This window comes from Ipomoea nil, unplaced genomic scaffold (genome assembly GCF_001879475.1).
Source record: "Ipomoea nil cultivar Tokyo-kokei standard unplaced genomic scaffold, Asagao_1.1 scaffold1421, whole genome shotgun sequence".
NCBI classification, from domain to species: domain Eukaryota; kingdom Viridiplantae; phylum Streptophyta; class Magnoliopsida; order Solanales; family Convolvulaceae; genus Ipomoea; species Ipomoea nil.
In genome coordinates this window covers 6,332,174-6,357,084 of record NW_017617849.1, presented here as the reverse complement: position 1 = coordinate 6,357,084, position 24,911 = coordinate 6,332,174, and the positions used below count along the sequence as shown (strand labels likewise).

The window sequence follows — 24,911 nt, the reverse complement described above, 5'->3', positions numbered from 1 at the left end:
TGCTATAGTGTTTGTTTAGTTTGAACCAAATTATGGTCATAATTTGTTGGAGAAAAAAATAAATTAAATATTTAGTTTAAGGGTAAATATGTCCATTTAACATTTCAGGGGGAAAAACAGCCACTTCAATAACTTAGGGGGAAAAAATACTATAGGTATATAACTCAGGGGGAAAAAGTGCCATTTTCCCTAAAAAGAATTATAAATACATACATTATACATACATGATGAACTGATCAAGGCGAGAGAAACGTGAAGCAAGAAGAAGCAAAGAGGAACACTGTGAATTTCCCAATGTCGATGACGGCTTCTGTTCAAATCTGGCGGAGATTCTCTCCCCTAGTCGCCCGCCCGGCTATTTACTCTGCCAATTCTTCATTCCTCTCATCACCCTCCTTTGCCTCTTCTTCTCTTTCAATTAAGCCTATTCGCCTCCGCTGCCACTCTGTCCGAGCCGCCGCCACCATGGGGGACACCATCACCGATGCCAAGATGGACGCTGTCCAGCGCCGCCTTATGTTTGACGACGAGTACCTACTCTTATTGTCCCTTTTCTTCTGTTTAATTATTGCTCCGAAGGGTTTTTGTTCTAATTTCTGTAAACCTCGTGCATCGCTGTGTTGTTGGATTGGAGTTGAATGGGCTGAGGGTTTTCATTTTCATTTTCATCTTCATCTTCATCTTCCCTGAATATTAAATTATTAATTAAGTAATTCCAAACAGTAGCTTTTAGGGATATAAATCGCAGAAACCTAGCACCTTCTCGCATATTCTCAATTTTGCGACTGATTCCTGTGTGTTGCAACTCCAAAGATTTTGGCTTTATAGGCCATGCATGGTACTTTAACTTTGCCGGGGCTCGATTTTGTGTCCTTACCAATAATTTACCACTGATTTTGGCTTTCTGAAGTTTGCTTGTTATGAATTGTTTTTTCAAGTCAATATTCAAAGACAGCAGAAGCTTGTTTTCTAGTTTTGATGATCATTTCCACCTATCCTTGTGAAGTTAAAAATGAGTTATTTCTTGGGTGCAGGTGTATTTTGGTGGATGAGAATGACCGTGTTGTTGGTCATGATACCAAGTATAATTGTAAGTCAAATCTATGCCTATAAGAGTTAATTTTCTTTACCATTCAAGTGCTTCTGATAAAATTTCTTTCCTTAATCGTCAAGCATGGAATTCTTGATTTTAGTTACTCCCTATTATTTTCATCATCATTAAAGGGGTGTAATGAGGGCATTTTGTTCAGTTTTGAGTGTTGCTCTTTAGGAATCAGATGACTATTGTCAGCTTCTATTGCTTTCTTCTCTAGTGTTTGATAACCCCCTGATTCTTCTTTATGGTTCCACCAAGTTCCTATTTGTGGCATTTTAGTTCAAGCCTCATATGTCTGACCAGTGAAATTATATGATCAATATGCAGGTCATCTTATGGAGAAGATTGAATCTGAGAATCTGCTTCATAGAGCTTTCAGTGTTTTCTTATTTAATTCAAACTATGAGTTGCTTCTTCAGGTATGTATAGGAAACAATATCAATGATCATTTCAGCACCATTCAGGCCCTGATTGGATGAACACCTTAAATATGTGCTTTAAGATAATTCACTTATCAATAATTACTTTCCAATAGGCTCAAACCTGCTTATATGGAACTTTCATTTCAACTGCTCTTTGAAAACCTGTTTTCAGCTTGTTCTGATAATTGATAAACCAACTTGAATAGTTTATGGAAATATGCCTAAAGAACTTTTCAAAAGATGCAAAACCCTTATTCTTTTTTATCATCTGGTGAAATTTATCTTTCCTTTTCACAAATTTGCATTGATTATATTGTATAATTCCCTCGTTCTTGATATGCACAGCAACGATCTGCGACAAAGGTCACCTTCCCTTTGGTGTGGACTAACACCTGCTGCAGCCATCCTCTGTACCGGGACTCTGAGTTGATTGAAGAGAATGCTCTTGGTATATACTTCTCTTAGTACATCCATGGAATTACCATTTTCGTTCAGCTCATTGTAGTCTGCTTCATATTATAGGTGTGAGGAATGCTGCACAAAGAAAGCTTCTTGATGAACTGGGGATTCCTGCAGAGGATGTCCCAGTTGATGAATTCACAACATTGGGCCGTATCCTTTATAAAGCACCTTCTGATGGGAGATGGGGAGAGCATGAACGTAAGTAATGGTTTTTTTTTTTTTTTTTTTTTTTTGTGACTAGAGAAACCAGCAGTCTGGATAAACCTTATCTTGTGACCGTAGCCAACAAAGGACTACAAGGAGATAAATCATCCTAAGTTGTCCATAGATAACCAACTCAAATCAAGAAGGCCAATAGATCACTGAAAATCAAACTTAAAACCTTGTTGTTACCCGGTCAACAACCCAACATACTTGGCTGGGTTGCCCCACCTTTCTCTTTATCTATGTGAAAATGATCTTTTCAGTTATCTATGCACAAGTGATATGGCTCTTTTCCTGTCTTGCATTGTACACTTTTCATGTTTCATTTACATTAAAACACAAACAAAGCATAGATGCATACCCTGTACTTATGCATGGTTGTAATCATTGGCAGTTGATTATCTTCTCTTCATTGTGAGGGATGTTGGCATGCGCCCGAACCCGGATGAGGTTGCAGATGTTAAATATGTGAATAGGGAACAGCTGAAAGAGATCTTGAGGAAAGCAAATGCTGGAGAGGATGGTATAAAGCTTTCCCCTTGGTTCAGATTAGTCGTCGAAAATTTCTTGTTCAAATGGTGGGATCATGTCGAGAAAGGCACCCTAATGGAAGCTGCAGATATGAAAACCATTCACAAGTTGGCCTAAACAGCCATTGGCTGAGCTTTTGCTAAACCCTTAGATCTACCATTCACTTCACTGAGCAAAAATATATTCTATGGTCTTCTGCTTTGTTTCATGCTTGAAAGTTTCTAGTTTTATGCCATTTTTGGCTGTCAGGAACTTGTAATATATGTGAACTTGCTATCTTTCTTGTGCTATTTTTGGCTGTCAGGAACTTGTAATATATGTGAACTTGCTATCTTTCTTGTGTTATGTAATTCGAGAAATTGCAACCGACTGATATATATGACTACAGTTATGTTAAGCTGGTGCAGTGTAACTGCAGATAATCACTGTTCTTCCATGGAAACTTCAGCTTATTATTGTTACAGAGGAAGAGATAACAAGAGACACTGAAACTGCAAGATACAAGTGATATATGTAAAGATGAAATATACCCAGGGCTGGCTGTTATTCCTCGCCTCCGCTTCTGAAGCAGACAGATTCCGAGTCCTCGGTGTCTTCCTGAAGTGGAGCCGTGTCGTCTCTGGTTATTGTATAGCTCGAAGCAGAAGAATCGACTGTCTCAGCCGGCTCTGCCATAACCTTCTGCCGAAGCATTGCCTTCCTTCTGCTGCTCAGCCTGCGCCTTTTCAACGACTCGGGGACATTTCTTTCCTCCCCAACCCTGTCTTCCGAGGGTTCCAACATTAACCGTTCTTCATCGTACCCCCTAACAGTTGTTGTCAGGACAGGGACCATAAGTGATCTGAAGCAACATAGAGAAACCACGAGGAGCGCCATGTAAATGTACATTGACACCCACACGTAGAACGTCCATTTCCATCTGTACAACAGCTCTTTCATCCAAGGGAGATGAGACTTGAGAACAATCTCGGCCTCGTACACCGCTGGCAGCGCCAGCGTGCTAGCCCGTGGCATCAAGATCACGCGGATTGCCTCTGTTCTTGGATACCCTTCCTTGTGGCTTATCGTTGGAATGACTATCCTCTGAGTTTCAGAGGCTATTCCTAGTAGCAGGGGTACGCCCCAGATGAGTTCTCGCATAAGTCGGATTGGCTGGCTTCTAAACTGTAACATACATGGATGGCTTGATCTTCTCACTATGCCTCCATTGTTTGATATCAGCTCTGCAGCCACCTAATGAAAAGCAATCAACCAAATCATAAAAATTTATTAGCTTTAATCAACTATCAACAACAACTAATTTACCAAACTTGTTTATACAATCAACTAAATCAACTAACGGCTAACAACTATTTAGCTAAGTTCGTTTTGTTGAGCATATAACCATTAATGTGCAATACACGAATAATCAACCAGCAATGTGCAACCCAACTATCAGGCTTTTAGTGCAATCCAACTATCAGCTTAAACTTTTAGTTGTGAAGCACATGCTTCAATTCGGTCATCTCATCATTGAATAAAGTAGTGAATGTTCACAAAAGAATATATATATATATATATAAATTGATTGATTACCTGGAAGATCCCAAGTTCTCTGTTATAATCGGATTCCGGCATTACAAGAAGCAAAGAAACATAGAATGTATGGCCAACAGGAACACCCATTTTCTTACTCTTAGCAACAAATTTAGTGTTATGCGTTTTGAATTCACCGCCGCTTCCGTGAACAAAAGAGAAGATGGCCTTAGGGTGAGCATCTGTGTAGTCAAAATTCAACCTCTCCCTCAACAACACCGGCTCCTCCACCCACATCCTCACCACCGCCACGCCCAAAACCGCCGCCACAACCAACAGAATCGTTAGAATCATCCCAACATACGCCGCCGCTAGTATGCCAACCCCGATTTTCCTCAGCAAACCGCCGCCGCCGCCGCCAACCTCCGACGACGTCGTATCGTTTGCTGCTGCGACCATGCCCGGCTCCACCGCCCTATCCCGCTCGGAACCCGAGAGAAGCGGCGATGAGAGCGCGGATAAGCAGGCGGAGACTGTCTCCGCTTGCACAGATACGAGGTTCGAGAACCACTCCGATAAGTAGTTCCTCGCTTCTTTCGCGTCGGCGAGTTCAGCTTCCCTGTCGGCTATCGGCGCCGGCCGCCGTAGATTTGAAACGGGTCTTCGTGTGTCCGCCATAGCTATCAGCTTGATTCCTTTGCTTCTTACACTGACAACACTTATAATGGCGGGGGAGAAACTCGGACCGGAGCATGCAAGACGAGGAGTTGACACGTAGCCAGGAACACATGTTTCAACGTCAAGTCCTTTTTAATTAAAAATAATTCTTTTACCAATTATCACCAATCCTACGTATATATTTTATTTCGATCTATTAATTATTATTACATTAAAAGCTAGAATTTAGAATAGAATGAATACACATGTTTATGAGTTTATTTGAGATAAATCACTTAAATAAATAATAATTTCGAGTGGAGATTAATAATTACTGATCGATTTATTTATATTTATTATAAGTAAGGGGATACCCTCATATACAATATAGGGAGCAACTTGGTACTAGAGAACTACAAGGTTGAATTTCCGACATTAAGGGCTCTCCTCACTTTGAGAGGTTGGGTCATTGTTTCAAATTTTACTCGTGTGACTAACTGAGCTCTTTATGCGAATTTAATAGTCTATTTATTCTTTTCAAAAGGTTAAATTCCTAACCCCAATGGCCTTCCACACTCCAGTTCGACATGTCCCCTCACTTTAAGAGTTGCAGTTAGACTCGATCTCTGGTCATTCTTTCCAAACTTTATCGATCAAATAAGCAGACTATATAGAACAATAATATTATAGCATATATACCTCCTAGCTACTTGTTACTTTATATTTTTAAATATTGTGAACAGTTATTAATCACTGGAAAGTGTTGATGTTTATTTTTATTTTTATAATTATTTAAAAATATGTACGTCATTAACAAGTGAAAAACTTGGCATATATACGTGATTTTCCTTGGAGAAAATTAGTCAATTCACCGTGCATTATATATAACTTGACATTGTTTAGATTTGATTTAATATAGATAGATCAAACAAGTATGATTCGACTTGATTATATAAAAGGAATTTTAAATTAGTGGGAAAATGAAAAGTTTTGGTGTAAAAATTAAGAATCATTTGATGATTGTCACATGTTTTTTTACCCTAAAAGGCTGAATCCACAACCCTAAGGGCTCTTTGCACTCCGACTCGACAGATTGTCACGTGCTTTCTAATTCTATATATCTTGGTGATTAAAAAGTTAAAGTGACATCACTTCAAAAATGTACACAATTGTCATTTTCGATCAAGGTTAAGGCCCATAACCAAATAAAGAAGATCAATCATATATTAATTAGTTCGAGAGAATTTCGACGACTTTCTACTACTTCCTATTGTTGAAGATTCTCGCACCATAAGAAGTGGGGTATTCGTGATGAGATTATGACTAAATCAGAATATTTTGTGGACTTTTTAATTTATCAAGAAATTGATCATTGAAACCTGGCTTTGTTGATACCAGACATCACATGAATAAATAAATAAATAAATATATATATATATATATATATATATATATAGGTGATAATAATTAAATACTAAATTCATCATAACTAGTGATGGATGTAATATATATGAAGTAAATATATTAATTATTTAGGGCCAAAGATGTTAGGTTTAATCTTAATATTTAAAGATAATAATATTTTGGAAAGAAGAAATGAAAGGAAAAGAAGTTGAAGAAATAATGAAAATAAAATAAAATTGGTAATGAAAGGTGGAAAGAAAAGTGGAAAAAAGAAATGGAAAAAAGGAAGAAAAGGGAAGTAAAAAGTAGTTGTTTATGAGAAGTAGTTAAGAAAGAGAGTGTAGAGAGAGAGAGAGTACAGGTGCCATCCACGCCGCACGTGACAGTAGATGTAGTTGTAGTTGTACTGGCAATATACTTTCTCTCTAACTTCCACTCATACTTTGACGCCCAGCCATGGCCTCTCCCCTCTTTTTGCTACTTTCTCTACGTACAAAATCCATGCAGTCTTTCCCATGCACGCACAATAACCTCTCGTTTGATTCCCATCTTCGAAGAAATTAACGTTGGAGCACCAAATGCGGACGCCGTGGATTATTATTATTGATTTTAATTTCTACTTGATGATCCTCCACGGATTCCCCTGTTTCTGTCTGGCCGGGGATTGATTTTCGTTGTTCTTGAGGTTGTACGTTGTTTAACGGATGAAATAACGCCGTTTGGTTTGGTTTGGTTTGGTTCCGATTCCATTCCTTCGCTTCATGTCTGATTGTTTCATCGTACGTGTCTGCTGCGCCATATCTGAAAACGGAGGACCAGAGCACAAGCACGCAGTATCATTCAAATCAGAAACCCTAGCTAATTAATTCTCTTAATGATTAGGGTTTTCGAGGTTTTGTTTGGTACTGTTGTTGTGTTACGTTATCCACAATTTATCACTCAGAAATCAATTGAATTGAGCTGCTCGGGCGATGCAAGTATCAGACAGAGAGCCGCCGTTCAATGGCAATGAAGATAATAATAATGACGACGAGCGCCGCGGTGATGATGATACCGTGAAGGTTGCTCGAGAAAAAATTGACTGTGAAACTAATAATAATAATAGTAATAGTAATAATAATAATGGTGCAGCGGGGGATTCCAAGCCCCTTGATAAGGCGGTGGCGGACCGCCCTCGGCGGCCGAGCATTGCCGAGAGGAGAGCTGCCAAATGCGGTTTCAAAGCTTCCAGCATCCGGTGCATGGCCTCCGACTCTTCCTCCACCGCCGCGGTGGCGGCTCCCTCTCCCTCGTCTCTCCGGTCATCTTACTTCACTATTTCTCCCGGCATTAGCCCCACGGCTTTGCTAGACTCGCCGGTCATGCTCCCCAACTCTCTTGTATGTAATTATTTTTTTATGCTCGTAAAATGTGATGACTGATATGATCTGACGAATTGACACTTACATATATATGGAGAGAGAGAGACATGCATATATATATAATTGGTTAATAAAATGTATGTTTGTTATGTTGTGCTTTAACACTAGGGACAACAATCTCCTACGACAGGAACAATGCAATTTCCGGCGGCGGAGGATGAAAATTTTGGGTTTAACTTAGCCGGCGTCATAGATCATAATAGTCCAGATGAGATGAAGTCCAGCATAGGTGAATCCTCGGATCCATTTCCTTCAACCTCCGCAAATGAAACGCCGCAGGTTTCATATTCTTCTCAAATGCAGATCACTCCCTCAATACCTTTCGATTTTCCGATGGAATCCTTGGATTGCGGAGTGGAGGTATCGGGTGTCGACACTAACCCTAATTCCAATTCCAATTCGAATCTTATGTTACAGTCGCCGGTTAGTAATTACCGGGAACCGCCATTATCTCCGCTGGGAGAATGCATCAATAATAATGTTAATGGAGAAAGCTGCAGCTCGTATAATAACCAGGAACAGGAGTTGGATCACCGGAGAGGGGCCGCCGCGGCGCCGGCGGCGAAATCGGTAGCTAATAATAATGCGTCTGCCGCCGCCGGTGGCGGCGCCAGTTCGTCGGACGACGGGTACACGTGGAGGAAATACGGGCAGAAGCACGTGAAAGGGAGCGAGTATCCGAGAAGCTATTACAAGTGCACTCATCCCAAATGCACCATGAAGAAAAAGGTAGAGCGTTCGCCGGACGGGCAGATCACGGAGATCGTGTATAAGGGCGCGCATAATCACCCGAAGCAGGCCACGAGTCTCCGGCGATCGCCGCCGTCGTTAGGAGCGGAAAGCTGTTCGTCGGAGATGATGGGCCAAGGCGGCGGATCTTGTTTCAGAGCTCAGGCTCCGATTTGGGCAAACATTCAGCATTATGGCAGCATGCCGGAAAGACCAACATTGGCGTCGAGCAGTGATCTGACGGCGGAGATTTGCGATCCGCTATCTTCGCTGACGACGAGATCGGCGGCCGCCATGAGTGGATTTGAATCCGCAGCAACCCCTGAACCTTCATCTACACTTGCTAGTCAAGATTGCGATGATAATGAAGATGCAGTCACCCAGGGGATCTCCAATTCCCAGTTTGGTGACGATGGAGAATCCGAGCCCAAACGAAGGTATATACATACATACATATTTTTTTTCAATTGAAATCAAATACTGAAATACTTCAACAATTTTCAATACCGATCAATACCTTAAAATTTTCGAGAAATTTTTGGTATTTATGACTATTGTACACATGTACGAGTGTATTCATAAAATTCATCAGGAGAAAAGATGGGTGGTCAACTGAGGCAAGTTTATCAACAAGATCAATCCGGGAACCCAGAGTAGTGCTCCAGATTGAGAGTGAAATTGATATTCTTGACGACGGATATCGCTGGAGAAAATACGGCCAAAAAGTTGTCAAAGGAAATCCAAATCCAAGGTATATATATATATATATATATATATATATATATATATATATATATATATATATATATATATGCTCAATCTCAATTCTAAATTCTCAATTCTCAACTCTTTTCCGGTATATATATAATGGTAGGAGCTATTACAAGTGCACAAGTCCCGGATGTCCGGTGAGGAAGCACGTGGAGAGAGCTTCCGACGATCTGAAATCCGTAATCACCACATACGAGGGGAAGCACAACCACGACGTGCCACCAAACAAGGCGGCCGTAGTGAACTACAACAGCTACAGCGCCGCCCCGGGCACCACGGCCAGCTCAGCCATGGCGAGAGCTCCGGCTCTCGGGGGCGTGGGGGTGCAAGATAATCATCCATCCTTCCCGTTTGAACGGAAACCCATGATTGCAGGTGGCGGTGGGGACGAGCTACTAAGGCCGGAAATGCTGAACTGCTATGCCGGCGACTTCAGGTTCGTGCCATCCTCCATTTACCCGCTCAAATTCCCTCCTCCGCCGTTGCAGGGCCGGAGCAGCCCGCTGACAGCGGCCGCAGCCGCCGCCACCTACAACTACAGCCGGCCTCCGGGCCTGGTGCTGCCGGAATTCCCCATGCCATTACTCCCAATGAGCCTGCCTCCATTCCATGAACTCACCAATTTACCTCCTCTTGCCGATTTTCTGCACTTCAATGACCCTAGCACAAAAGAAGAGCACAAGGAGAATGATCCCCACACATCATTACTATACGAATGAATGAAAAATATGCAGTCCATCATCTTCCATCTTCATCCAATTTTTTGCCTGAATCTTGAAAGAAAGCTCACTTTTGTCTAGACTAGACATTAGAGTAGGAAAGAAAGAAAGTATCATCCATGTATGAGATCAGAGCATCTTTGTCTTCTGGTCGGAACAAGATTTTTCAGACAAGATGAACGTGTGTGAATGGGCATATAACCATAGTCAGATTCTGAAACAACAATGAAATGTAGTACATGTTTTTGGAACAGGACAGCATCAAAATTGCCTTAATTATTCAAGAAATGTTTCACCATCATTTGTCTTCCAAATCAACATGTCAGCACCACAGTTTCCAAATTGAAACCCTGTACACAGCAAACCTAAAGCCCAACAAACAGGAAACAACATTTGGGCCCGCACAAATCGGTTGGTTCCTGAGTGGCATATTGTGGGCAAGGACACAAGATCGAGCCCTGACAGCCGCAGTGGGAGTTCCGGGCACCAGGCACTGGTCCTCCGGACTGTTGCATCACCATAATTTACCCCTCTACAATCTTGTCGGACCAGGGGTGTGGAGGCCCTGGGGGGCAAGGGAATTTCACTTTTTGTGGGCAAGAAAATAACATTTGGGGCGTGGGAAAACATAAGCTACAAACAGTGCTGCACTTTTCACCGGAAATACAAAGCATAGAATGTCAAACTGTACAACAAGAAGTGCAAATTCCTAGACTCAGATGATCCAAACACACTGGAAGAGACAAGGAAACCGAGGGCAAGCAAATGCAAAATTTTACAGTTAGATGCTGAACAGAGCAGGGAAACAATAGTATGGTTATGAGACACTGGAACCGACAAAACCAGCCTGTTGATATGTAGAGAATTGCAGGAACCCAAAAACAGGAAAACTTGAAATGAGTAATGTACAATAAACCAAATCATGGATTCTGAATGATATGAAGATCCTTGACTAAACCCTCACAAATGGACAACAAACAATTACTAAGACAATAAATACTCTGTAAATTATATTTAAACATAACCCGGTATAAAAGAAAGGATTACACTAAATGAAACTCAGAGATTAAGCAATTCATAGGCACAAATGCAAAAGAGGAGGCACAGATAACTAGCCCTGGCACGAAAGCTGTGATCTTGCATATGTTGAAGACATGCTTCACCAATTATGACAAAATTGAGTGCAGAGACATCAGTATGTTCTCTGTTGCAGCAGTAACTCAAATACCATGAATGATGAACATGTTTCAGGTAAAATGCAGAAATAAATCTGAGTTAAGGACTCTAGGGAAGTGGCGGTGATAATTTAAAGAATACACTAACAGCACCATTAGTTACTCCCCAGATATCCAAACTAATACTGGTTTGGTCCTTTATTGCTAGTAATGAAAAAAATTTATGCTATAATGGAGTAAGAATCTCACTTTTAGAACCAAAAAATCTCATTAGTGAGAATTTGTAGAAATGTGTAAAAGTAATATCTATGTTTAAAGTCTTATGGAGCAAGAATCTTTGTGAACAGACAAGAATTTCTCAAGGTAATTATATATATATATATATCCACGGTAGGTAGGACATAGCATATAAAGTGATAGTGTCCACATGGACAACTGCACAATGCAGGTGACAGAGGTTATCCATAAGCATAGAATTTAGGACCCTAGATGCAATATCTAAGGCAAACAGATCCCAAACAGATCCAATAGAGATAAGTACCAACACACGATTAAATTCAATCGGAAAACTCGTCTGACAAGAATGGAAGTGAATGAGTCTTTATTGCAAACATAAAGACATAAAGTCCATTAACCCAGAATGGAAAATAAAAGGCAGAAGGTAGGTAAGTAAGACACTTAGAAGGCATTATTATCAAGTCTGATAACAGAAAGCCCATTGAAAAAAAAAAAATCCAATTGGAACAAAGCCATAACAAAAATAATGATTAGTAATGAAGATAAAAATTGCAACCTGCAATTACACTATACATTACACAAGTGAACATTCATTGCTGCAAAATTACATTCAAAGCAGTAGCAGATGGATCACTAATCTCTCTGTCCTATCAACAACTAATACCATAACAAGAAATAAAATTATGCCACCACAAAATCATTCATCAACCCACTGACCAAAAACAGAGTCTTGATAGAATAATAATAATAATATATATAGATTGAGAAACTGGATGAAAAAGCAAAATTTATGCAAGGAATAAACCTAACTGCAGACTCTAATTCTATTATCTATTAGTACTGAATTTTCTCTTATAACTTTTCTTATGAAAGAAAGAGAGCTGAAGCCAATTGAGAGGTTCAATAAAAGAAGTTGTTGCAGACTTGCAGCATTAGCACTTAGCAATTTAGCAGTTTTGTTATACAGGTAGTTTTTTTTTTTTTGGAAGGTAGGTGAAAAGACAGCCCATTTTGATTGACACTAAAAGCAAAGACCTTTGTAAAAGTATATCACCATAACTTTAGTAAATATAAGAGCATACTCAGAGTTACAGACTGCAACTTTGCAAGTAATATAATTAAGCAGACGACTAAGATGGTAGAAACACACTTGATATTCATAACAATCACAAAAACAACAGCAGTAGTGATTATTCCAGAACAAGTAACTACCACCAACAGATCATCATCATCATTACAAGACCAACGCAGACAATCAGTAAATCAGGATCAAGATTATTCATAATCATGACCTTGAGGACACGGATACGGATATAATTAGCAACAGCAATAGCGAAAACAATCGGACGGCGACGAAGGAGGCTGAGGCTTCGGATTCACTTTTTGAGACTGCCGCGGATCCCCGGTTTGGGCTTGTTAGACTCGCCGCCGGAGGAGGGGGTGGCCGTGGCGTGGAGGTTGTTGAGCTTCGTCTCATCGAACGGGATCTTCGGATGGCGGGCGTCGTGGTGGATCTGCATAGATTTGATGTCCGGCGCGGTGACTTTGCAGAGCGGACACTCCAGCTTCGCATGCCCGCCCTTATCTTGACCCGACCGGTCCGCCAGCCCGGCTTTTCCTCCGCCCCGGTTGGTGGTCGCCGCGTCCACCTTCGCCGCTATCTCCTTCGCCGTGTGCTTCTTCGGCTTCGCCTTTCCCGTCATGGCTACCGCTCGCTCTTCTCCTCTGTACGTGTCCGGACCCGTGTAGTGCGAACTATTTTAGGGTTTGATAATTTGGGTGATAGATGCTCAATACAGGGCTCGTCATCACAATATATATATACACCAAATAACTCTCCCTATTTAATCAGGTTTATAATACCCTAATTTTTTTTATACATGTCCCCTCCGTCAACCATCACCGTTGGATTATAGATTATTTTTTTTAAGATCACCGTTGGATTATAGATTATTGATTACACAATCTCGCAAAAAACTCACGGTAAGTTCATCATATTTTCTATAAATCATTTTCTTTAACTCCTTAAATTTACTTTCTAATATTCACCTGACATTAATATAAATTACTTTATTACTATATCAAAATAGAAATAAATTTGTTTTTACTATATTCACCTCGTGACATTAATATAAAATATTATATTTTTATTTTATAATATTTTTTTTGTTTAAAAAAATAGAAATAAATTTATAAAATTAAAATATAATATTTGGACCAAGAAAGCCCAATAAAGATTCCTAGTACAAAGTAACTTATAAGTTTAATAGGATTGAACTTACTATTCATTCATAATGTAATTAGGATTGAGCTTACTATTCATAATGTAATAAGGATTGAGCTTACTATTCACAAAGTAATATAAGGTTTGAACTTCCTATTTTTAATGTAACAAGGACTCTCAATATTAGACAAATTTTATTTCTTTTAGGGCTCTTTCACAAGAAGAAGAACCAGTAATTCTCAATAATACAAAATATTTATTCTCTCTATATTTCTCATATACTTGTTATAACAAGACCACCCACATGTCATGCCAAAATACCCCCCGCCAGCACTAAGGCTAACCCCATTAGTGACTTTTGGTTGGTTTTGTAAGAGTTTGTGGTTGAGGTGGAAGAGAAATGTGACAGGAGGGAGAGAGAGAAAATTGAATTACTGCAAATATAGTTTTTTCGTGGCCTCATTGCAGACAAAAATTAATGGCTATTCTCATTTCTGGTGCATTAATTGCACCTTTCGCACGCGAGTGTGCTACACGCGCTAGCTAGGTGCGTAACTGAACAATTTTTTTAAAAATTTTTCTTATTTTATTCTTTTTTTTTCCTCCTTCCGTCTCTCCTACATGGCTCCTAAAATTTTGTGGAAAAAAAAAACAATACTATTAAGTTTGCTGACTTCGCTATAGAAAAGTGCCCCGTCATCTTCCCTCATTTTGTTCTCCCTAGAACCATGTTTTCCATTATTTGCCAAAGTGAATTTATATTTTTGTAGGTAAGATATTTAATTTGATATCTTATACACGCAAAATTGATTCTTAAAGTGTACACATTGAATTGAAAAAAAATAGAGCTTTGAAATGCTTTCAAGTAAACATTTATCCCACATAAAAAAAGTACGTGAATTTTTACTAGTATAATACAATTCAAATTTTAAAAGATTTTGAAATGTATAGTATTAGAGGTTCTCTCTCGTGTACGTCAAACCTAGAAGATCGATGGTTGACTAAGATATGAGGATGATTAATTCTTGTCATTTTCACGAGTTATAATATTTAACTCCAATTTTTAAACTAATGATTTAATTTGTAACCGTTGCAACATCATAAGGTATTTCATAATAAAGTGGGGCTTACACCATTAGTACTAATTACTCCCCGACCAATATATACTTTGTTCTCTAGACACCAAAAAGCTCTCTAAAATGTTGCAATCACTTTCAATAAAACTCTCAAGTGTTCTACATTTATTCTAGTTTGCAAAATAATATATTTGAACGCTTAAATATACTATGTTAATTTATTGTATTATGAAAAAATGACGCTTCAACGCTCATAGCACCATCAATAAGAAATAAATCAATTTTAAGGTGTGTATTACACACGCCTTGGATTAACCGAGAAAGTAGTAAACTAATTTTGAGGAATTTTTAATTTCAAATTTTTATTGAAAAAATTCATACAATTATTGTTGAAACTTTGTGTGTGTGTGTGTTTTATGATGATTATATGTAAAATTTAGTAATATAATGTATAGGGCTCACTCATCCTGTGATTGCGGTAAGTCAATTACGCTTAACCATAGAGTTTTTTGGCTATCTAATTGCTATATCCTACTTAAAATGTGTTGATGATAAATATGTGGACATTAACCATTTAACCACATCCCTTCATGGTAAGCCACAACGCAACGTCTCGAATCGAGCAGGGGCTGGACTCGGCCAACCCGGCCGACGCCCAACACATTTCATTATGTAACAAATATATTAAATTATATTATATTATTCTAAAAAAAATTGACCTTCCTAAATTGGTTATTAGTTAGTTGCTATTAATGTTTGAATCTAAATTTATATGTGTACATTTTTGTGTTTTTTTTTTTTTTTTGGAATTATAATTTGAAATATTTAGTTGTATAAAGTGTCTATTTTGATATATTATGTTCGCAAAAATGACGTTGAGATGTAATCTTTAAAATGATGTGTATATAAACTTATAGACACTGCAACAACTCAACAAGGTCAAGTTAATTTATATTTTATAATTAGGCTACAAACTATAAAAGTTTAATATTAAATTAATTTTTTTTATATGTTTGCTATTGTTAGGCATAAGTTAATGTATTAAATGTTTAGATATAATTATTACAAGAAATAAAGATTTGTGCGTTTTTCTCATCGAAAAAGCCTTTATAATATGTTTAAAAAACTTTATAATGTATTCATGTTGTCATATTATATAATTAGTATTTTAATGTTGCAATATTTTTATTTTGGTAATATTTTATTGTCTGAGATTTTTTTTAAAAAATAAAAAATTGTACCCTTCAAAAATTTGGTGTACAATTGTATACATTTAGTATATGACAATTAAAAAATTAATTTTAATTTCAAGTTTAAAAAACAAAAGTAAATTATCAAGAATAATATTGAAATGATAGCATTTTATTTTTCTTTTAGTCAATGTGTTATAAAATGAGCTATAAGTTATCGAGACAATACTTGTTATTACAATTTAATTATGACAATCTTTCTAAATTCTAGGAAGTTGTTTTAAGCATCCTCAATAGAATGAGTTCTTTTATTGATTTTTTCAGATACATATATGAGAGAGAAAAAAATAATGAAGAGAAAGAAAAAACAAAACAAAACAAAACAAAACAAAAAGAAAAAGAAAAAGGGACCAGAAAAACATTCCATCACGCGCCCAGCCATTTGTCCTTCGCACGCGACTTTGCCCAATCTGCTTTGTTTTCTTCTACCATTCGGTGAACCCCACAAAAGTATTGATTTTGCAAGAGAAAACTCCACACAAAAAACTTCATCTCCCATTTGTGAGCAAACAACATAGATGGATTTTTCTACCTAAAAAATTGTAAAAAAAAAACCATAGATTTAGATACTCTATTAAAACTGGTTATACACAACACAAAAATACAAAAATTATGACTCTTTAAATTAGCTTTTACAACGTTTCTTGAGTAACTTCATCCGAAAGAATAGCATTAAACGATTGGGCAGGGAATTGTCACTCCTTTTCTCCTTGGTGGGTTGATTTCTTGATGATATTTCTTTTCCCTTAAAAGAAAAAAAAAAAAAAAAACTGTGCATTAAAATGGTGCTTAAAACTGTAAAAATAATAACTAAAAATAAAAATTAAGAGTTGAGATTTCAAATATATATATTTGAAAGTACAAAAATCCACAAATTTTATCTGATTTGTAAAAGAAAGGAAACATGCCATTGCCAACTCCTATAACTGGTTTAGTAATTTAGTATAATAACCTAAGTTCAGGTACAAGGACAACAAAATTGTATAGAAGTATAGATAAACTGAAAATATAAGAGTTACTAGGAAACAAAACTTGAAGGTAAATTTTGACCAAAACTGAGAGTTGGTAAAAATTTAACAAAAAAGTTGGTGTAAATTTGTAAAATAGAAAAAGATTTGGCTAATAATGCAACTTCAATTATTAAGCCAAAAAGACTAAGATAGGTCAGGATAGGAGCTAAACTGAAGTGATCCTGGGCTTCTGTACACTCTCTTCTCCTCCATACAGTAAGCGCCTCTTCCTTGAGCCATAGTAGCGGTAGATGATGCTCTGAAGGGAATACCGGATGCAAGAAGCATCATATTCATCGAGAAACCTAATGTCAGATTCTCTCCACTTCACGCCAGCAAAATGTTTGTACTCTTCCAACACAGACGACAGACGCCAATTCTGCAGTTTCCTCAGGCACCCCACGAGACAACCAGTTCGGTGCTGCAGCAGTAAACAAGGCATATTGAGTTAGGAACCACCAGACTAAGCATCACAGAAGCACAAAATGGCCTCTAACTTCAAAGAAAGACACTAGTTATGACTGAAAATTAAAAAGGGATTGAACCCCAAACCCGAGGGCACCTCGGTGGAGGAGGTAAATAGCAAAATGTGTCTCAACAAACTACAGGTTCCCCAAATTGCTTGTACACCAAATAGTAGAATATAGAACTCATGGATAAGTAAATGTAGACACAATATTTTTTAGTATTCTAAGATACAGAGTGGCCAGGAAAACATATACTGAGATTGACCATATTGTCAGACAAACTAGGAAGGGTTAACTAGTATGTTACCTTTCCACGCTTGCAATGGATCAGCACTGGATGATTTCTCACATCTACAAACAGAATAGAAGGAAGAATCAATACACATTAAGTAATTTCCGACCAAAAAAGGACAGTTATAGAGTTACAAAGATTAGATCACAAGAGTAAGAGTTATACCAATTAAGACTTTGAGAGCCTCTGTTATGGCACTCCTGGGGATAGCAGATGGCTCCTACAAAGCGGAGAAACTATCAATTTACAAACTAAAAAAGGGAAATTCCATAACATGATCCCAAAATTGGGTCAACCTGCAAATAATTAATAGGGAATAGAACACAAAAATACTCATTCAGAGACATAGAAACTCATTAGAACAATATAAAAGAGATCAAAGAGCATACATATATCAGGACATAAAAAATTTGCAAGTGCCTTCATTTTGTAAGACCACCCAGACATTGGGCATAACTCAATCTAGCCCTATAACATCTCTCTATTTGAAAAATAAAAAACCCCCCAAGAGGGTACTTCATTATTAGGATTCTGTATTTTATCAGTTTTAGAATTCCTTCTCCTTTTCTGTGTATTACTGTGACTCTACCTTTACCCGTCCTGTCTTGTCCTAAGCTGAGACTAATTCTTGTATCTCTATAAATACATCTCTTCCTATACTTTGAAAATATGATTGATCAATAACAAAACACTTTGTAAATTATCTATATTCTCATCTTTATGACATACAACTTTTGTTTAAAGATTATAATTGAACCCCTTGTATGAATTGTTAAACCAAATTATTTGCTAGATTTCCAAAGTAATGGCTACATCAACATAGATAAGGAAGATTCAAGGGAAAATGACAAGAGAGAATAAGAAATTACCTTGGTGCCTTCCATCCCAAATTGGAAAAGCTTAACTTTGTTAAGGCGGAGAAACTCCTTATTCTCTTCAGGGTAAGGCTCCGGACACAGATATCTGCACAGGAATAACGAGATTTTCAATCCCACATCCACTCAAACAAATCCGACGAAATTAAAATTCAAAACGCATACATACGTACATGATAGAGCGAAGATTAAGGGATTGAATAAAGGGGAAATTAGACGGCTGCGGAAACCCTGATCTGTAAATGCAGAAATCTTCCACCGCCGCGAAGTTGGGCGGCGGCACAAACACCCCGCCGATTAAACCAACCCGTTTCTCGTCTTCTCCTCCCTCAAGAATCACACACATTTTGTTTTGCCTCCGAAATAATCTTTCTTCGATAAAAGATTCTTCTCTCTATCTGCGGAATTCACAGACAACTAATGCTGCACCGTCACCATAACCGCCATCATCATCAATTCAGAATCATCGTCATCGTGATGGTAGAAGGAGAGGAAGAGAGATCCATTGTTGTTTCTATTTAGGGAAAAAATCAAAAAAACCGGGAAGTAATAAACCTGAGCCCCCTATCCTAAGCAGGGAGGCGGGGGGGTTTGGGGTATTGACGGAAGTTGGATAGGAGGGGGAATCCTATTTAGGATTTCTAGATTTATTTGGAGTTTATGTCATAATAAAGATAAAGATTGGGAATACCAAAATTTATAAACAATCCATTATCCAATCAAACTCAATCAAATTATAGATACCAGATGTCCTATTAAAAATGAACGCACACGTAATATTTATAAAATTCTACCCACTTTGATGGACATGACCAAATATTAGTGCGCACAAGACAATGAATATGTTCACTTTAAACATAATTCGCTGTCGAAGTTCGAACATTGATCTCTTCACTCAAATACTGTTTACTAAACCATTGAGTTAAGCATCTGCGAGCAAATCCTATAGTTATTTATAGAATTATTGGTTAACCCATAAACAAGTTGCAATTGTATGTCGAGTCCAAGGAAACTCAATCTGAATTTTGGGTACAGATAATTAATCTAAATTTTAATTTACAGAAAAGTTCACAACAGGTACTTCAATGTGCGTTTTGTTTTGGGTGAAGACCACAATGACATAAACAAGACTAGGTTCTTTATTTAACCAATTCAATTCAAGAAAGTTGATAAACAACTCTCTTAAGAGTCGAAATTAAAATCTTGTGATTACCAATTCAATTATCCGACCAATTTGGTTAGGGGTTACCTTTCAACTTAACCTAAATTTAGCAAGTTAGCAAGTCGATTGGGGCATCACTGGTTGAAGTTTGCATGATGTACAATTATATAGACCATTATAAATACTTAGAGAAAAGGGTCAAATAGGCCCCTAAACTTTAGGGCAAAGGTCAATTAGCCCATTAAACTTTACAAAAGTGTAATTAAACCTTAAACATGTAAAATTGGTTCAATGAAGGCCAAAAATTGATAAATGACCTGTTATTATAGGTCATTCAATTATGGCGACATATTCCGACTACCGGTGAAGGATTCCGGCCACCGGTGAAAAGATCCGGTCACCGGCGACAAAATTCGGCCGTCCGGTTGTCATCTGGTGACCGAAAAGATACCGACATTCGAGACGGTCCGTTTCGATGAGTCAACATATCCGTCAGTCGGTCCTTTCCGATGAGTCAACATATCCGTCAGCCATAAGAAAGCAGAAACCCTAGCTTAACTAATACCAGATGAGAACTAGCTTAACTAATACCAGATGAGAACTGATAGAATTGTATTAAATGAATGTAATTAAACAAGTATAGATCATAGGTATATATACAAGGAGAATCATAAGAGACTAGGATACGGAGTCATAGGGAGACTAGGATAGAAAATCATAGACTAACTCAAATACAGAGTCCTAATGGCCCGTTTGGTTCACGGAATAGGCCGGGAATGGCATGGCATTCCCAGTAATAGGCCTATTCCGTTGTTTGGTAACCATTTCTATTACCAATAATAATATTCCTGGTAATAGCCTATTACCTCAAATAAGGTAATAGCATTCCTTATTACCTCAAATAAGGTAATAGCTATTACTAGGGGGCCCCCTGGTATTAGCCTATTACTGAACGCTCATGAATAGATTTTAGAATTTATTTCTTTTTTTTACCCCTTTCTTTAATCTAATTTTTTTATCATATATATAAATTTATCCTATTTCACCACCGTCGTCGCCGCTACCACTATCACCGCCGCCGCCACCACCACCATCGTCGTCGTCACCATCACCACCATCGTCGCCGCCGCCGCCACCACCGCACCATCACCGCCGCCACCACCACCACCATCACCGCCGCCGCCACCACCACCACCACCACCACCATCGCCGCCGCCGCCGCCACCACCACCATCGCCACAACCGTCACCGTCCCCACCACCGCCGCCGCCCCCACCACTGCCACCGCCGCCACCACCACTACCACCACCGCCACCGTCGCCACCACCATCACCACCACCGCCACTGCCACCACCATCGCCGCCGCCGCCGCCACCGCCACCAGAACCACCACACAGCAGCACCACCGCCACCACCACCACCACCACTACCACCACCGCCACAACCGTCGCTGCCCCCACCACCACTGCCACAACCGTCACCGTCAACACCACCACTGCCACCACCACCACCACCGCCGCCACCACCACCATCACCATCGTCACCATCGCCACCATCACATATTTTTATAAGGGTATTTATGTCTTTTAAAACATATTTCATTTCTATTCCTTAAATCAACCAAACACTGTAATATAATTCCTAAAGTCTATTCCTTCAGCGAACCAAACAATAGAATACAAATCCTATTCTATTCCTTGCCTATTCTATTCCTTATGGAATAGCATTCCTATTACCTCAAAATTCATTCCGTGAACCAAACGTGCTGTAATAGTATGAACTCAAACCTGTTCGCCAATCTAATTTAGTAATTTAATTACATTGTCAAATAACATATTAATATGTTATCAAAGTGTTAAACTTATTACACTAATTAAAATTTTAAGGCAACTTTATATGACTTATTTTACCATTAGGTTAGAATAAAAAATGTAATAAGAAACCAATATTTTATATTATCATCTCTAACGTAATTAACTAATTATAATAATAAAACACCAAGTTTTTTTTATAAAATTATATATTTTTACTTACTTATTAAACTGGTAAAAGACCAGGACTATGTGGTCTAATGGTATTTGGATTGGACTTCCATTTAGAAGGTTGTAAGTTCGAACCTCAGTGGAAGCGTTATTAGCTCTTTGTGTTTCAGTGAGTTGAGAAAGTATATGAACAGATATTACCATGTAATAGAGCTGAATATTTGGGAGAATTTTATGCTATAATTAATAATATTTTTTTATTGATAAATAAAAAATAGAGAAAACAAAGATTTTTATTTTTTATTTTACATTTTCTTTCATTTTAAAAATAGAGATTACGGATTAGAAAAAAATGGAGAAAAATTTTTAGAATTTTAAAGTAAAATTATTTAATTTACATACGCTTTGGGTGAAATTCGCTTTGTAATTCTAATTGATAAAAAGTCACAAAGAAAAAAAAATAAATTTAGATTTCTCGCAACTAATCGACTTTAATTGAAAAGACCAATTTAACCGTATAATTTACTTGACTGGAGTTTTCAGATAATATGAACTATTTAATTATATACAAACAAACAATATGAAATAAAACGAAAATGGGATAAATATAGGAAGTGCTAAATTATATGTCATCTAGAAGATCGTTGAATGTGATGTATGATTGAAGACCAATGGTCGAGACTCGAGATAATGTAAACATATTGACTATACAAAACTTAATAATTCAAACATTTTGACTCTGACTTTGACTACGATATTATAATCATAATTGTCATTTACTTGCTATTCATTTGTTGATTCAATAATGCTTCTTTAAAAAAATAATTTGTAAATTCAAATTTTATATTTAATAGTATTTTTTATTTGTTTTTAAATATATAAATTTTATATATTAATAGTGAACTACTAAGGATGTTTTTGGTTCAAACATTGAAATTGAAATGATAATCAGAATCAAATACTTTGTAATGATAATGAGTTTAAGCAGAAGATGTCACTTTATTTAGTAATAAATAGGAATTGGAATCAAAATAAATAAATTAATAAATTAATATAAAAATATATAATACATATATGTGTATATACATTAAAATTACATATTTAATGCATAGACAATGGTCTTTTTATTTTTATTTTTCATTTTTTCTCCCTTATTTTTGATTCTATTGTTCAAAAGTAGAATAGTAAAAGTGTAATGAGTTTTGTAATTAGCAAATCCCTTAGTTTGGTTGGAGGGAATTGCAATTCCCTCATTTTCATGGAATTAGAATCACATGACCCTCCCATCGTATTTCAATTCCGTGGTTTTTAGGAAAAAAACACTGAGATAAAATTATCCGCAATAGTTATGTTGTGGAACCGTGTTCACCATGTGCATGGTGAACACGGGATAGATCTATAATTTCTAAGCTGTATATTCATAATTGCTATATTTTAGATTCATAACATCTATACTGTAGATTCATAATTTCTATACTGTAGATTCATAATTTTGTACTGTAGATTCAAAATATATGTACTGCGAAGACGAAATAATGCATTTGCGAAGAGAGAAACGTCGTTAACAACAAATGAAAAACAAAATTATGAATCTACAGCATAGAAATTATAGATCTACCTCTGTGTTCACCATACGCATGGTAAACACATTTCCACAACATAATTTGCGAATTATCCCTATCTTTTTTTAAACTTAAAATTGATATTTGACATCTCCTTCTCGATCATAGCATATTTCTTCTTTTACTTTCAACACAAACCGTCAATCAATAGGACAACATTAATCAATTGCAAATATATTTTCTTAAAACTCTCTTATCTATTTTATTGCTTTTATTTATGATTTATCTTACCAAACAGGGCCAATATAATACAAAATCTTCATATAAATACGTTTTTTTTTTTTTTAAAGGTCATATAAATAAGTTATTATTAACAAATTTATGAGTTCACCTACGACATTTATTGAATAATTTATTAACCCTTAATATATTGGCCTATTAACTAGATTTAAAACAAAGGTTTCGTTTGGTAAAATAGTTAATTTTGAATGCTACTGGGACTCTATTATAATGTAGTATCTGTTCATATACTTTCTCAAGTATATTGAAACACAAAAAACTAATAACGTCTCCACTAAGATTTGAACTCACAACCTTTTAAATGAAAGTCCAACCCAGGTACCATTAGACCACATAGTATTGATAATTTTGACCAATTTAATTTGACCAATATTAATTTTTTGACTTGGTTAAAAAATCATTATAAGTGTTTGGTTAATTAACTTTTTGTAACTCCAAAATGCTAAAAATCAAAAAGTTGTTCAAAGCAACTTTTTCAATTAACTTTTTGAGAAAGAAAATTATACCAAACAACTATCACTAACAACTAATTTACCAAACACCTTTCTACAATCAGGTAATGTCATTAACTAGTTATACCCTCTAATTAACCCAATCAAATAATAATCATTTACCAAACTGAGCAAAATTTTATCTCTGTTTACTTATCAAAGACTTACTTATCAAACACGTAGTCTTTGATAATTAAAAACCAGCAATCAATTTAATCGATATCTTAAATCAATTAATTACTTAATACAAATATAAATCAATACTTACACCTTAATATATCACTCTTTCAAAAGGCTGAACCCCAACACTAAGGGCCCCCCACACCTAATATATCACGACTCATGACTACTTCATGCATTTGTCAAGACTCAATAAAATCTATCTTGTTGAAGTTTGGTTGTGATGAAGGAATTATTGGTAGGGATGACCACGGTTCAATTCGAACCGTAATCGTTACTGTGCTAACCGAATCAGAACCGGAACCGTCCGTACGGTTCTGATTCTGGTTCCAAAACCGAAACTTTAAGGTTCCTATTCCGGTTCCAGTTATAGAAAATTAAGAACTGGAACCGCCGATTCTGATTCTGAACGGTACGGTTCTGGTTCAGAACCGTAAATTTTTTTTAAAAAAAAATTAAAAATAAAATAAAATAGCCAGTAGACCACAGGCCTAGTGGCCTACTGGCCACTGTCGCCACATGCAACAAACAATATACACATACCATACAATTTCTTAATTAAAAAAAAAAAAATTCCGGTTAGAATCGGCGGTTCGAATCGTCTATTTTCGAAATCGGAATCAGAATCGTGATCATGCCTAATTATTGGAGAAATGAAGTGTAATTTGGTGAGAAAATAATAAAGTGATAATTTAAA

General features: G+C 37.0%; 5 protein-coding genes across 6 annotated transcripts; 2 read left to right on the top strand and 3 right to left on the bottom strand.

Moving 5' to 3' along the window:
• The first annotated feature begins 213 nt into the window (after nt 1–213).
• On the top strand, nt 214–3,090 carry LOC109188410 (isopentenyl-diphosphate Delta-isomerase I-like). Its single transcript, XM_019339074.1, has 6 exons — nt 214–530; nt 1,035–1,090; nt 1,424–1,515; nt 1,864–1,966; nt 2,041–2,178; nt 2,579–3,090. The coding sequence occupies exons 1-6, from the start codon at nt 295–297 to the stop codon at nt 2,830–2,832; spliced, it is 879 nt and encodes a 292-aa protein (XP_019194619.1). The 5' UTR covers nt 214–294; the 3' UTR covers nt 2,833–3,090.
• Nucleotides 2,927–4,912, bottom strand: LOC109188409 (seipin-1). Its single transcript, XM_019339073.1, has 2 exons — nt 4,291–4,912; nt 2,927–3,948 (listed from the first exon to the last, which is right to left on the bottom strand). The coding sequence occupies exons 1-2, from the start codon at nt 4,906–4,908 to the stop codon at nt 3,259–3,261; spliced, it is 1,308 nt and encodes a 435-aa protein (XP_019194618.1). The 5' UTR covers nt 4,909–4,912; the 3' UTR covers nt 2,927–3,258.
• A 2,350-nt stretch (nt 4,913–7,262) lies between these two features.
• Nucleotides 7,263–10,042, top strand: LOC109187425 (WRKY transcription factor WRKY24-like). Its single transcript, XM_019337611.1, has 5 exons — nt 7,263–7,670; nt 7,821–8,141; nt 8,172–8,878; nt 9,034–9,192; nt 9,316–10,042. Exons 1-5 carry the CDS (start codon nt 7,263–7,265, stop codon nt 9,929–9,931), a joined length of 2,211 nt encoding a protein of 736 aa, XP_019193156.1. The 3' UTR covers nt 9,932–10,042.
• A 2,340-nt stretch (nt 10,043–12,382) lies between these two features.
• LOC109188224 lies at nt 12,383–13,172 on the bottom strand. The gene has a single exon (XM_019338808.1). It carries the CDS (start codon nt 13,044–13,046, stop codon nt 12,720–12,722), a length of 327 nt encoding a protein of 108 aa, XP_019194353.1. The 5' UTR covers nt 13,047–13,172; the 3' UTR covers nt 12,383–12,719.
• A 2,929-nt stretch (nt 13,173–16,101) lies between these two features.
• LOC109188223 (probable tyrosine-protein phosphatase At1g05000) lies at nt 16,102–19,191 on the bottom strand. 2 transcript variants are annotated; one of them, XM_019338806.1, is made up of 7 exons: nt 18,711–19,191; nt 18,532–18,625; nt 17,828–17,882; nt 17,678–17,721; nt 17,076–17,324; nt 16,530–16,638; nt 16,102–16,425 (listed from the first exon to the last, which is right to left on the bottom strand). In XM_019338806.1, the coding sequence occupies exons 1-7, from the start codon at nt 18,881–18,883 to the stop codon at nt 16,382–16,384; spliced, it is 768 nt and encodes a 255-aa protein (XP_019194351.1). In that variant the 5' UTR covers nt 18,884–19,191; the 3' UTR covers nt 16,102–16,381. The 2 variants fall into 2 exon arrangements, with proteins under 2 accessions (XP_019194351.1, XP_019194352.1); XM_019338807.1 differs by having other exon boundaries at nt 16,533–16,638.
• Nucleotides 19,192–24,911: the final 5,720 nt, after the last annotated feature.

Coding starts and splice junctions, on each gene's coding strand:
- LOC109188409 (XM_019339073.1), bottom strand. CDS start 4,908: ATGGCGGACACACGAAGACCCGTTTCAAATCTACGGCGGCCGGCGCCG. Junction 3,949..4,290: donor GAGAACTTGGGATCTTCCAG/GTAATCAATCAA, acceptor GCTTTTCATTAG/GTGGCTGCAGAGCTGATATC.
- LOC109188223 (XM_019338806.1), bottom strand. CDS start 18,883: ATGTGTGTGATTCTTGAGGGAGGAGAAGACGAGAAACGGGTTGGTTTA. Junction 17,325..17,677: donor TCCATTGCAAGCGTGGAAAG/GTAACATACTAG, acceptor TTACTGCTGCAG/CACCGAACTGGTTGTCTCGT. Junction 16,639..17,075: donor AGAAGCCCAGGATCACTTCA/GTTTAGCTCCTA, acceptor TTTTCTTTTAAG/GGAAAAGAAATATCATCAAG.
- LOC109188224 (XM_019338808.1), bottom strand. CDS start 13,046: ATGACGGGAAAGGCGAAGCCGAAGAAGCACACGGCGAAGGAGATAGCG.
- LOC109188410 (XM_019339074.1), top strand. CDS start 295: ATGTCGATGACGGCTTCTGTTCAAATCTGGCGGAGATTCTCTCCCCTA. Junction 531..1,034: donor CGCCTTATGTTTGACGACGA/GTACCTACTCTT, acceptor TCTTGGGTGCAG/GTGTATTTTGGTGGATGAGA. Junction 1,967..2,040: donor GATTGAAGAGAATGCTCTTG/GTATATACTTCT, acceptor TTCATATTATAG/GTGTGAGGAATGCTGCACAA.
- LOC109187425 (XM_019337611.1), top strand. CDS start 7,263: ATGCAAGTATCAGACAGAGAGCCGCCGTTCAATGGCAATGAAGATAAT. Junction 8,879..9,033: donor GAATCCGAGCCCAAACGAAG/GTATATACATAC, acceptor AAAATTCATCAG/GAGAAAAGATGGGTGGTCAA. Junction 9,193..9,315: donor AAAGGAAATCCAAATCCAAG/GTATATATATAT, acceptor ATATAATGGTAG/GAGCTATTACAAGTGCACAA.